Source organism: Eutrigla gurnardus (assembly GCF_963514095.1).
Source record: "Eutrigla gurnardus genome assembly, chromosome: 20".
In the NCBI taxonomy this organism is placed as follows: domain Eukaryota; kingdom Metazoa; phylum Chordata; class Actinopteri; order Perciformes; family Triglidae; genus Eutrigla; species Eutrigla gurnardus.
In genome coordinates this window covers 16620604-16634224 of record NC_139931.1, presented here as the reverse complement: position 1 = coordinate 16634224, position 13621 = coordinate 16620604, and the positions used below count along the sequence as shown (strand labels likewise).

At 42.1% G+C, this 13621-nt stretch overlaps 2 protein-coding genes across 2 annotated transcripts; both read right to left on the bottom strand.

Moving 5' to 3' along the window:
• Positions 1-465: 465 nt before the first annotated feature.
• LOC311031730 (uncharacterized protein) lies at positions 466-3882 on the bottom strand. Its single transcript, XM_084038179.1, has 6 exons — positions 3729-3882; positions 2788-3112; positions 2390-2535; positions 1572-1740; positions 1329-1491; positions 466-1011 (listed from the first exon to the last, which is right to left on the bottom strand). Exons 2-6 carry the CDS (start codon positions 3091-3093, stop codon positions 704-706), a joined length of 1092 nt encoding a protein of 363 aa, XP_083894305.1. The 5' UTR covers positions 3094-3112; positions 3729-3882; the 3' UTR covers positions 466-703.
• A 1780-nt stretch (positions 3883-5662) lies between these two features.
• On the bottom strand, positions 5663-10857 carry LOC311031734 (tetraspanin-1-like). The gene is made up of 8 exons (XM_084038186.1): positions 10662-10857; positions 8978-9058; positions 8292-8507; positions 6977-7051; positions 6780-6887; positions 6563-6697; positions 6383-6475; positions 5663-6213 (listed from the first exon to the last, which is right to left on the bottom strand). Exons 2-8 carry the CDS (start codon positions 9032-9034, stop codon positions 6154-6156), a joined length of 744 nt encoding a protein of 247 aa, XP_083894312.1. The 5' UTR covers positions 9035-9058; positions 10662-10857; the 3' UTR covers positions 5663-6153.
• Between the last annotated feature and the right edge of the window lie 2764 nt (positions 10858-13621).

The window sequence follows — 13621 nt, the reverse complement described above, 5'->3', positions numbered from 1 at the left end:
AAGCGATCCAAGGGGGGCTGGATACGTATAAAACCAGGTTATGACTCCTTTAAACGTTGCAGAAACAGTTCATGTTTAATCAAGTAACCATTAAAGGTGCTTGAGAATTCAGTCATTTCTACATGGATGAAAATGGATTTATTATAACGGGAAGATGGACTACAGGGCCCAGATTTCCATGCTCTTCTTGACACTTGTAAAAAAACAACAAAAAAAAACAAGATGATGTTAATCAGAAATACTTTAATCAAGTTACATTGAGGGTGGGGAATAACAAGTAGATGTTTGATACAGTATCTGGTAAAACAACCAACCATCATTCTTTAAAACTTCTAATATTCAAGAACTTGTTCATTTATGTAGTTAATGGAGCCATGAATGGCAGGGTTGGTTGAAATGGTTGAAATAATCGTCATATTTTTGACGTACTTCGATTTCAGTACTTGCCAATTACTGATGAGTACTTAATAATACCATCCCACTTCTAACAGTAACTATGAAAACTGGTTTTATTTTCATCAGATGATCCTCTGTTTTATGGAAGGGTAAAGGGAATTAGTCCATTCAAGTAATCGTCCCTGGCAGCCATCTTGAATGTCACATGCCTGTCGTCACTAGAGGAACCCGGGAGTTCACCCATCATCCCACAGGGTCTCCGTATGATTAGGTGGCCTCCTCCTCTCACTGTCTGTCACGCGGACTCTCAGGACGGAGGACTGGAAGTTTGATTCTGTGACTCAGTGTCCCAGTTCTTCCCACTGTTCCTCTTCCTGGTCCTCTCCGCCATCACCAGCGCCGCCACCACGGTGACCAGCACAGTGACGGTGATGACGAGCACGGTGGCGGTCTCCGCGATGCAGAGCCGGCTGTCCACCCAGGCCAGCGACGCCCCGGCCAGCTGCGGCGGTTCCTGGCAAGTCACGTTGCCGTAGTCATCGACGTGGAGGTGGCGAACGTGCAGGATCTTACTGAAGACGCGATGCAGGTCGCAGTCACAGCTCCAGGGGTTGCCTGGTGGAGCAACGAGAACGGTTATGAAAATATAGGGGGGGCAATACCGTATAGACTTGAGGTTGATGCCCAATAAAATGGAAACTGTGTCTCTGGCCGGCTGAGAAACAGCAGTTAGCTGTGTGTGTAGTTCTGTTAGCTGTTAGCTGTTAGCCAAATGTACCATCCACAGCAATGAAAGAGGGGATTATCGGAGATAATAACTATCTTGTGTTGACATGAAATGGAAACTTGTTCAACTTGCTATGCGAACATGCACAAGTTTCTTCACTCGGTCAACAACAAAAAGGGCAACAGTTGCTACAGATGCTGCAAACCTGACAGCTTGATGTGTGTAGCGGTCGTATGGAGGCTGATGAAGGTCTTAAACTTCAGGTGATGCAGGTTGTTTCCATCCAGAGCGAGGACCGCCAGGCTGTAGAGAGGGGCCAGGGCATCGCTGTCTATCTGAGAGATGTTGTTGTTGCTCAGCTGGAGCACCTTGGACAGACAGACATGTAAGCAGATAGACAGGCACACTGGCGACTTGGTATAATCGATTCAAATGTGATTCATTGCACCTCTAGTCCGGGCAGCCTATCCAGGCTCCCCTGCTGCACCACCGTCAGTTTGTTGTTGTGCAGGTGCAGATGTCTGAGCCTGGAGAGGCCCTGAAACGCCCCGGGGCCAACCCCCACCAGCTGGTTGTAACTAAGGTCCAACTTCTCCAGGTTGTCCAGATACTCGAAGCTGACAGAAGGAAGGGAGACGATGACAGGATGAGACACGGAGACAGAGATCCATGTGCCGAATACTGCTGTCTGTAGCTTCAGCTGCTACTTGATGCGAAGAGGTTTGTGTGGCCACTTGGCCCACCAACAGTAAACTGGTCTGTGGGATGGTGGAGGAAAAGAGTTTATGGCCAATTTGTTAGCATTCAGTAGAGTTTTTGTCTTCATGATGAATGTCAAGTCCAATAATTACTTGTTTTTAGCTCCAGTTTTGGTCTCTACCACATTTGAAAGTATCTATCATCCGAAAGCTTCCTGACCAGGGGGGGTTAGAGGTTTTTCATTGAAGACAGCTAAATGCAATGGGAGTGTTCGGATAGTGAAGCAAACGGCAAAGTTGTGGGTCTGAAAATCCAAACAAGACTATAAAGGTTAAGGGAATCCAGTGTTCATCTGTAGACTCCAGGTCTGAGAGCCTAAAAGATGTTTGACCAGACACAAGAGTAAAATGTTAAATTGTTTGAATGTTTACCTTCAGTAATAAGAGACGAGGGGTTGGAGCTTTTTAATTGAAGATAGCCTAAAGCTATGCAATGGGAGCACATTATAGGCCTATTGAGTCATTTGGCCCATTGTTATTATGAACAAAGACAGGTGTGCAGGTATACCTGTATGCAGATATATGATGTAAGCTGTTGTGCTCCAGTCGCAGCTCTCTGAGAGCAGATAGACTGACCGAGAAGTCGACAGGTAGAGTTGTTAGCTGGTTCCAGCCCAGGTCCAGCTTCTCCAGGAAGGACAGAGAGAAAAACGCCTGGAGAGAAAGAACAAGACCTGATCCTTTCAGTGCTTCGATTGAAGCACATTTTCATTCAAAAACTATGATCTACGCAACAAAGCGGCATTGAGACTTCTGGTTCAAAGGGGAAATATTTTGTTGTGGATCACAAATTAGGTTAAATGAGTCCAGGAGGTCTGGGTGGGGTAGAGGTTTCCCTGTTTCCAGTGCTATTTCTGGGCATTTTCCTCAGTAAGATGTGGCTTTTTAAAGTTCCTCCATTCCTACCTGTGGTTCCAGTTCTTGTATGTGACTGTTGCTCAGCACCAGCACCCGCAGGGACCACAGTCCTGTGAAAGCTTGAGTGCCAATCTCGCTCAGATTGTTTCCTCCCAGCTCCAGCAACCACGTGGCGTGCGGGAGGCCCCCGGGAACGCGCTCGAACCCGCGGTTGCGGCAGTCCACCAGGTCGGTGTGTTCGTAACAGATGCAGTGGTGAGGACACGAGGGTAAGCAGTCGACGGACGGGAAAGGGGACGGTAGGAAGTAAAAGGCAAGAGGGAAGAAGACAAGGGCTGGGAACAGGGGACACATGTTTGTTTATGGAGTCAGCCTGGAAATAAGAAGGCAAAGACATTTACCTTTATTTGAATATAAAAAATCACTTTTCACCCTAAAAGAGCGCACATACTTCTTACAATCAAATGCCAGCATTAAAAAAGCAGTCTGCACATTTTTTTTATATTTCATTACTGACTTATTTTAAAACTTTCAGCCCTTTTAACATAGGTTTTTTCATCCGATTTACCCCCCTTCCCATCCAAATGTAATTACATAATCACAGTCATTAAGAGCAAAGCAGCAGAAAGGATTAAATCCAGAAAGCCTGTCTGAAATTCACACACCAACATGCTATAAGTGATACCCGTATCCACCGTTTATTTCTTATTTACTGGAAAGCAGCTTGTTTTTTCCTCAAATCTTCAAAACGAATCGATCTTTGTTTATATAATATAATTATTGTCAAGAAATATTACTTTATTTTTATTTTGCTCATGTAGAGGAAAACAAAGCAGCAAGAGATTACTTTTAAATGTATACTTTATGTTTTTTGCATTTTTAGGATAAAAAAAATGACCACAATTAAAATCGCACAAAGGTTAAAGAGTTTAATCTAAAAAAAGAACCCATGTTGTCTTTGAGGTCGAAGCCTCCCTCTCCCAACTCACCTCCTCTGCTGATGGAGAACCCGGACCAGATCTCCATTCTGGATCATCAACTTCTGTGTCCTCTCACTTCGCCGGAGGACGGATGTTATGATGGACGCGGAGAGAAACAAAGACAGAGTGATGTTGCTGATGGAGATTCCTTCAGCTGTGTGGGTAATCCTCTAATCCTGTCCAATCACCAAATGTTTCCTCTCATCCACTAAACGCAGGCAGCTTGTCTGATGTTTTTATCCTGTCTCCGCCTCTGTCCCCCTCCCTCTCGTCTCCTGTTAATACCACCAGAGAGCCTTGGCATACCTCCATCCGTCTGTCCACCGACTTTATTATTATATAAAACTGTGGCCGTCTTGTGAAGAGTGTGACAGACGGGCGTGAGACAGTCAGAGGGATGTAAATAACACAGACTGTATATAACAAGTGGACGTAGTCATGGTGATGGTACCTGTTGGTTTGTGGACTACTGTTTTGAAGCCTCGCCTTTGGCATTTTGGCCGTCGCCATCTTGGAATTTTTCCAACTAATTAGCTAATTGCATTGTTAGGATGATAGCGTCCTGTCAATCACCAGGTAGCCCCGCCCTAAAGCATCCCCTGCTTTCGGGTCTGTTTGACTCTAAATTATCCATAATTGACTAAATGAACGTCATGCTGGATTGAAGAAGACTTGAAACTAGAGATTGAGACAATTAACTCATGTTTGCAATGTTTACTGAGATAATAAATCAAGTGAGAGTCATTTCCTATAGACTTCTATACAATCTGAACTTTTTTTGCAGCCAGAGGAGTCGCATAATGATTTGAATAACATATAATACATTCAGTTTTTCACAGATGATGTTGAAATGAACTGACTTTATTTGATATCAGATGTTGCGTTTACTGTCCTTGTAAACCTGGTTCTAACTCCAGTGTGTATTGTTGCATTGTTGCATTGTTGCAGTGTGATATAAGGAGAATGTCTGGATGCCAGGCAGAGAGTGTGAGGAAAGCTGCAGCCAGCAGAGCTTTAACAGAGCTTTTCTGAGTCTGTTACGTCACGTCCTTTGAGGGATCTGGCTGTCTCACTGCAAAACACAAATGTGACACTAGGGGGCAGAAACTGTACAGGCCGTCATATAGTATTTCACTGTGTATTTCTGATGCTCCACTATGGGCTGGATGTTTCTACTCAGGTCCTCATAAAAGAATGATCCTAAAAGAATGAAGTCCAGTTGTAATAACCTCCGGTGTTTTGAGAAGATATGGAAGTTTATCCCCAGTTTTCTGTATGGTATTCTCTACATGTATATATATTTATATATAACATTTTTATAAATGTGTAAATATTTATTTATCTGAATTCTTCTGAGTTTTTTTTTTTTTTCAATTATAGTCATGAAATATAATTACATTTAATTAATATTAATATTCACGTGAATGTTGAAGGCCAGCCTTAGTGCTGTGTTGGTTTGAGTGGACAGAAACCCATTCGCTGCTGTATTCACACCTTCCATCTTGTTCTGGCATACGTCACTGAAACTGAACATTTGACCGTCTTTCCACAGAACCTTCTTCTATCAGATATATTGGAACTGGACAAATGTGAGTATGCAAAACATAACACTATATATCTAACAATGCTGTAGCTACATTTAAGTACGTGATTCCACAACCTTCCCATAGTTTATTTGAGGATCATCACTCAGCATGGCAGGAAGTTATTTGCACTAGTGCTCAGTCTAGTATATTAACCCTCACAGCAAAATTCATCTAAAGGCTCTAACATCTGTTATTATAATGTTGTTGTTATTATATCAACCTAAATAAACCAAAACAATAAGCTCCTCATTCAGTAAATATATGTCTTATATGTTATCTTGTCTAAACAAAATTTAGGATTTCAACTAAGTACCTGATAATGTACTTTTAACCACATTTGTCTTCAAGCTCAAAAACTACAAATACTTTGCACTTTATTTCAAAATTGATCACCACACAACATACATAGAAATAACCCATTGTTTCTGTTGCTATCTTACATGCTGCGTCATGGCAACAACATTCACATCCCAGCCTTTGTTTCATTATCACGGCGAACGCAGTCGTCGTGTGATTCCTCATTGGCTGGCCGTCTCTTCCAGGTGGCAGAAGCACCTTGAAGGAGGAAGTAGGCAGTGTGTGCAGCCTGTTTTACAAAGTGTCACGTTCTCAAACGGATCATGTACATTCACATGCGGCGTCTATTAGATAGATTGTAGTAAAAAATAGATTTGTTATGTTTATTCAGTAGTTCTGATTGCACAAGATCGGACATTAACTGTCTCCAAGGATGAGGAGTTTTTGTGAGATAAAGCTGTAGCCCTTCACGCCTCTAGAGGCGCTAAAGGAAGTAGAAAAAAAGACCCCAGTGATTAAAATGGCCCTTCCGAGGCTTTCGCCTTTTGCAGTTAGTCCGCCCTGGATTTTATTCTGCAGTAGAGGATCATGGAGACGGTCATGGCACATATCTGAGGAGAATACATATATATTAGTAAAACGCTCGAACAAGAAAGGATGCCTATTCAAGGGAATGTTTTTCACAGCATTGATTTGAACTGGAAATGGGTTTGTGACATCACCTCAGCCTAATCTAAAGTGGGCCCCTGCGAATGAGTAGGACGAGAGATAAGGACGTACCTCAAGAGCTGCGATTCCCAGCGCCACCGCCACGATGACCACCGCGTTGTCTTCAATCAGCTGCTTGATCTTCGGGTAGCAGCCAGCGATCATCTGAGGGGAGTAAAAAGTGAAGAATACATTGAAACGGTTTGCACGTGGATGTTTTTTGTTTGGTTGTGATGCACCAAAAGCCCGTACCGTGACGCCTTCAGCCACCGTTTGGTTACAGCTGCTCTCCCCTGGACAGCACTGCGGTGGGAATTGCTTGTCGTGACCCAAGTAATACGGAGAGCCCACGAAGTCTGAGGAGTTGTAGAATCCACAACAGTCTAGCTAATGTGGACACAAAGAGAGAACACACGTTAAAGCATCGGTGAGGCGGTGTGGAGGCCTTTTCTCGGGGAGGATGACGTACCGTGCTCATCGTCGTGTTCCACAGCCCGGTGACGTCGGCATTCTTCCCGTAGTCCTTCCTGATGCTCTTAACGGCAGCGGTGCCAAACTTGACAAACAGCTCGTCTGCCTAAAATGCAAGAATACAGTAGCTTCTGAATCCAGGTATGGGGAGGCCGAACCCATCATGATGGTAAAACGGCTCCTTAGTTGACTTACCACGGGTCTGAACACCAAGATCACCACTGCTCCCGCAACCTCTGCTATGAAGACCAGCAGGACTATGATGAAAAACTAGGGGAAAGGACAGAATCTTAAAGGTTTTATTGGGATAGGATTATTAATATTGTCATTTTCACGACCCGGTCGCCAGAAAAAATGTCGGCACTACACGTTTCTGCCAACCACGGGATTGTTGAACGTCAACGTTTCTAAACCAAAAGTACGACACTTTCCTATCGCGAATGCAGAAAAAATACTGGGTCATGGTTGGAAAAAGGTTTGTGGTTAAAATAGCAACAGTATAACTTGACAGCATCGCTAACAAACACAATACAACAACGCAACAACCATAGCAATGTTATGTGACTAGCATGAATAAATAACAACCCCCATTAGCGGACTTTTGTAGGCTACGTTACAACATAAGAAGCATAACAACGTTGCGTGACAAGCTTAAAGCAAAGTTCTACTTGTTGTTTCACACGGGACACAAACGTTTGTCTCCTGAGACCTTGCTTCACAGACTTCCTCACTTGTTATACTCATTATTACAGCACGTAACTTTCAAAAACGATCGCTAGCTCTCACCGAATGCAAAAATGTCCCCGTTCAACATATCTGTGGTTTGCAGAAACCGAAACACAATGCCGCCATTTTTTCCCGTTGACTGGGCTGCATTTCCAAATAGGGCCAATGTGTGTAACTTTCTTACAAACAAACAAATTAATGCATGAATCCCATAAATGTCATATTCAACGTAACATTTTCCACGTGGTTTTCAATTGTTTGAGGTTTGACTGGTGCTCTTTTAGCTACATCATCTCATTGCACCGTCTTCTGCTCCAATGTCTGATAAGGTAATTTGGAAAAACCACAGAGACTTTGACTTTGAACGCATCGCCGAACTGAAAAAGTCCCGCCTCATTGGTTCAGACCTCTGTTCAAAGCCACTCCAATGAATCATTGACAGACAGGCAGGCGTCCAATATTCATTATTATCATCGGTATATTACGAGGATTTCAAGTAATATAACAGAAAGTGTTTCTGAATAGAATCACATACTCAACCTTTAATGGCAGCAAACTGGAAAATGTGCTAACAGCGGTTTATCTCAACACACCCAACTCCCCAAATTCACACGTTCTATTTGGGTGGAAATTGGAAACACACATTGATGCTTTCTGTACTGCCTTTATCTGGAAATTTGCTTCAAATTTCCATCCAATTTGAATGTAAACTATTGAAACTCTGCTTGTGACCATAAGACATCAGTCTAATCATCCAACCAAAACCAAAGACTGAACAACCTACCAGCAGCAGCATACACCTGCTCTCTTTGATGGCTCCACAGCAGCCCAGGAAGCCGAGGACGAGCAGCAGTGCTCCGATGGCAATCAGCAGGTAGCCCACGTTCAGCAGCTGACTCAGCTCTGCTGGCGCGTCTTCAATTTTCCCGAGAAAGCTGAGGATGGAGCCGCTGTCCACCTTCACCCAGATCCCAACACCCAGGATGGCAGCACCCGCCAACTGATGGAGGGAGGAGGAGGAGGAGGAGGAGGAGGAGGAGGAGGAGGAGGAGGAGGAGGAGGAGGAGGAAACATTTACCAAGCAGGGAGGGTGGTATAAATGATGAGATGCATTGTGGGATTTGTAGGATCTAGCATTTTTGGGTGCTTGCCCCATATTATGGACAAGAAGTCAGGATATATTTGTTCCTGCTATCAAATTTGATCGCCTTTCTTTTAATCACCCTCCCCCAAGTCCAACAACTTCATGAAAGTGTGACCTTTAATTCATTTTAAATTATGATTCTGTAAAAAGGGAGTATAACATGTATGGAATGTCAAATCTCCTATCTTCCAAGCCCCATAGATTCATTTCCGTCACCATTTTTCTTTGCACTTTGTTTGCATACTTTGCGACACCTTTCACACAGAAACCAACTCGTGCTGCACACAAAGTTTCGGGTGGAAAAGTATTTCTAATGACAGACTTACAAAGATGACGCCATTGAAGACGAACATCATGCCTTTGAGAAATCCAAAGCACCCCATTTTATTTGCTGCGGATTGTTCTACCTATAGAGGGAAACAAAGAGAGGAAAAGGCACGGTCAACCAATACTCTTCTCATCTTCTGTGTTATTATTACTTTCCATGAAAGCTTTCATTTCACATTTTTTACACCTATCTTGAAGTATCCAGGAACAAATACGCATGTCACAGTCATGTGTGTGCACTGTTAGTCACCTCGATGACGCCTCTGAGTGTCACAATGTCAGTATGTCAATTAGGTGACAAATGAACGTTGTGATTGTGCCGTTTCCTCAAGAGAGGGGGGAGAAAACACCTGCCACTTTCCCAACTCCTCACCATTTGCCCTTTGTCGGCCTCATAACTTATCTTTGTCAAACACTCAGAGTGCTCTGAGCCTTTCATTGGCACCCTAAGGACGTCTACTGTACACATATCACCTTGCAGGGCGCTCGGGTGGGGGCTTTGTGTAGTTTAGAATTCATGGGAGCGGAGAGGTGAACAAGTGAGGAAGTGTGCATATTCTTTTCACCAAAGCCAGTGGTATGCAAATGAGGAATGGGAACCAAACCCATGTATGAACACATGTTAATCTCTTTGTACCTTTTTTCTATTTGCATTCATATTTACAACATTTTGCATTCATATTCGGAAATACACAACACAAAGGAACAAAGAACCAGTGTCAGTATTTCCATAGAAAAGTGCTGGCTGATCCACTTAAGTGTTAGAGTCTACGGTGATGCTAGCAGTGACGTATTACATCATAGCATAACAGCCCATTGACTTGCCTCTATATCTGTTGACACAATGCACGAAACACATTCTCCTCAGGGTGTTCACACTCATACGTAACACCTCTCCATCTTCATCATCTTCATCACTGACTCCTCTCCACGTCGCCTCATCCCACTCACTTTTACAACCTCGGGCTTTCTGGAGTCACTTCAAGGTTGCCACAGCCAAATGTGTGGGCACTGTTTGCCAGATGGGAAACAGTGCCCTTTGTTTGTCGTGATAAAACAGACAACGTGTTATCCCCCCCCCCCCCAACAACAATGACTGAGCAGAACCCTTGTGTTTTGCAGCTTTCTCAGGATTGGCCTTCTCTCATGCGTTCCACAGATCTTATGGTTCCCCAACACCTTCGACACATCAAGTAAAGATGTTTCTGTCAGCCTGCTGCAGCTGTTGCTCCGAAGCTGTTCCTCATCAAGTTAATCATACATTCAGGAAGTATAACGAGCGGTTGCCTTGACTCCCCCAAACTCCCTGGATCACCTCTGAGCTTTATCCTCACTTCCTCCACGGTCAGCGATGTGCACTCTCATACGACGACTCGGCCTGGTGATGTATTAACGAGTTGGAGTCACAAGCAAATCTCAACAACAAGAAAAAAGTCCCAGCAGGACGTTGTGTCCAACGCAACCGGGTGAATCACACATACTCAGCAAACATCTCGTCTCTGACTGACCAGCTTCCATCAAAAGCAAACAGACCAACCTCAAAGGACGCCATTGAGTGGAATAATTGCAGGCAGGTCTCAGGAGACAATGGGTCATTGTTGGATGGGTCCCTTCCTGTGACGGGACGGCGAAACCCAAAATCTACCACATAACTTTAAAGCAGCTCGATGAAGTCACTCTTACCTTTCACGGGAGGTATCCAAGGCGTTCTCTGAGTTCCTGTTCAGAGTCTCTCCCTCCGCTGTGGTGATGGAGGCTGTTGCTGTGGGAGCAGACCGACTGTGAGATAACAGGAGCACAGCAGCGTTATTATTCTCCTGTCCTCTGAGTGTGACCCACAATGCTCTCTGTCTCTGTGGCTCCACCGTCCGAGTGACTTTTTCAGCTTTCTGCTTTTATTTTAAGGCTGTCAGCTGGTTATAAGTACCGGAAAGGGAGGGGGAGGGGGGACAGGTGGGCGTGACCAAAGCAAGCTGGGTAATAACACACATCACCATGGAGTTAAAGGCTGCTCTCCTGAGAGAGGGAGGGGAAGGGACAGACGCTGGGGGAAAAAATCCTTATCAAACAACAGTGATTAAGAAAATAAAACAATAATGAAACCAATTATTTATTAATAAATAAGGAACCACAAATGCCACAAATAGCCGCTGCAATAATCGCTCAAGGGAAATTGTTTTAGTTTATGCCCCCAATCGGGATAATGTGGATTTCTTCCATCATAATTTTTTTGGTCAACTTTTACCATACCTGCATTTCTTAAAGGGTCCGAACACTTTTTCCTCCGTGGTCCACCAAACATGATTGCCCATAATTAAACTAGTAAAATACAACAGGATGGTAATATTAGATCATTGTTTAGTACTTCAGAAAGCATATCAGCCTACATGACTCAAGTCTATGGCAGGAAAACACCTTGTTGACTTTATTAAAACACACAAAGATGTATTTCTCAGAACTAACGGACCCTCCAGAGATAAGTCATAGCACGTTAAACATTAAACTCAACGTCGCCTTCTGAGAGAATTTTGCTCAAGACGATACTGTGACAAATGCACCTTCGTTTAAAATCACATCATGATAGAAAGCTGCAGGGAGGAGGCATTCTGTAGGTCAAACTAGAACTTAGCGTTTTCCCAAAAGATTTTCCATTGGATTTTGGATTATTGCAAAAAATAAACTCAGTGGTACACACAAGAATATGGTGCTTACATGTTTTTTGTTCAGCAAGATAATCTTCCCAAACAAATTGTGATTTTTTAAGGGTGAGCGCAGTCGGCAGAAGTAAAAGGTTCGGCTATGAAGGGAGTACACGGTATAAACATCGAGGCTTTGATGACAGACTTTCTAGTCTCATTAAGCCACTTTTTGGCAACCATCTTTTTTAAGACAAATAAAAGCTTAAAATTTTGTAAGAGGGCCATTATATTATACAAACCATTAGAATATCTTAAGCTTCTGTTGACCGTATTTCAGGCATCAACCGAAAAACCCCATTTAAAAATGAACTTTGAGACAAGGAAGTGTATAATACTTATTTATTTCCTGTTTTTAGGAATCATTCCTGCAGTAAATGTGTAATGAGCTCTTTAGATGAATCAGACTGGGGAAGAAATTTACCTTTAACAGACATCTGGGTATTTAATAGGATTAGTCATTTTTGAAGGTATTTCAACAGGTCCTGTTTAAAAAGGCTGTTACCCAACTATGATGCAGGCCCCTATCATTTTTTTACTCAAAAAGAATCAAGATCTGTTGATGTGTTGGTCTTATGGCCCAGTTAGTCTACTATGTTACAACAATACATTTCTAACCAAGGTGCCGGCAGAGACGGTGGAGAAAATGATGCCTCCACATCAGACGGGTTTTATTGGAGTTAGAGGAGCAACCGTGGCAAAATTTCATATATCAACAGTGTCAAGCCAGACCTTATAAAATAATTTGACAGGATTGAATACAACTATCTGTTCACTGTGCTCAAAGAGTTTGGCTTTGGCTCTACTTTCTGTTCGTGGATCAGTATTTATATATATATATATATATATATATATATATATATATATATTGTATTGGCCATTTAAAGTATTTCAACAGATAATAAAGGCTGGGTAAGCTATGCTGTGTCAAATATAACCCTCGTGAATAATATCAACTCTTTCAGTGACACTAGGAGCTGTAATCACTTTTGGCAAGTGGAAAACTGCATTTAATGTGTTTTAGGCCCATTACTGCTTCCTATATAACAGGTTAGTTATAATCTAGACCACAGAGCAGGTAAAAAAAATGCAGTCATAATGCAAAAGAGATAACTTTATGACGCATTTGTAATTCATTCGGATTAGTTTGCAAACATAAGAAAATATATTAGACATGTATACCTAACTGATATTATCATGAACAATATTGCATAAATGTCATGCCTGATAACTACCCTGATTGGTCACATTTGTTGTAATTCGATTACAAGAATATTGTTGTAGTTTCAAGACAAACCTTTCGAGGTAGTAACGTCATGTGTTGTGGCACATGCGTACTATAAACTAAGCATACAACATAACAGGCCACGCCCCTTGGTTTAATGCTACTCCTTAATTTTATTTGTTTATTATAATTACTAAAATAGTTAGAATCGTGAGTCACACTCCACACCGTTTGATGGGCGTAGTGCACCGCAGCGTTGTGTGAGAGCCTCCTTTATGGAGGTAGATTTTTGTCTTTATTATTCAATCAAAAAAAGGTTGCTTCAAAGAAAAAAAGTGTTTGAATGCAAAAATATGGTTGAGACTCAAAAAAATGCATTTGAACACTTTTCTTTCTTTTCTTTGATTGAAAATGTTTTCTTTGATAGAAGTGAAGGTTTTTTTGATTTAAGCAACTTTTTTGGGATTGAATAATTAAGACACAAATGTCCTACCCATAATATGGCCCAAACACAAAACAACATTACTTCAAAAGTTACAAAAGATTACTTCAATCAAAGAAAACATTTTCAATAAAAAAAATGCAAATAAAAGAAATGCAATTTTTTGAGTCTCAAATCTTTTTTGCATTCAAAAACTGTTTTCTATGATTGAAAAAGGTTTTTTTCAATCATAGAAAAAAGTGATTTTTTTATTGAAAATATATATATATTTTTTTTTTGT

Coding starts and splice junctions, on each gene's coding strand:
- LOC311031730 (XM_084038179.1), bottom strand. CDS start 3,093: ATGTGTCCCCTGTTCCCAGCCCTTGTCTTCTTCCCTCTTGCCTTTTAC. Junction 1,741..2,389: donor CATCATATATCTGCATACAG/GTATACCTGCAC, acceptor TCCTTCTGTCAG/CTTCGAGTATCTGGACAACC. Junction 1,492..1,571: donor ATAGGCTGCCCGGACTAGAG/GTGCAATGAATC, acceptor TGTCTGTCCAAG/GTGCTCCAGCTGAGCAACAA.
- LOC311031734 (XM_084038186.1), bottom strand. CDS start 9,034: ATGGGGTGCTTTGGATTTCTCAAAGGCATGATGTTCGTCTTCAATGGC. Junction 7,052..8,291: donor GCAGGTGTATGCTGCTGCTG/GTAGGTTGTTCA, acceptor CCTTTCCCCTAG/TTTTTCATCATAGTCCTGCT. Junction 6,888..6,976: donor TCTTGGTGTTCAGACCCGTG/GTAAGTCAACTA, acceptor CTTGCATTTTAG/GCAGACGAGCTGTTTGTCAA.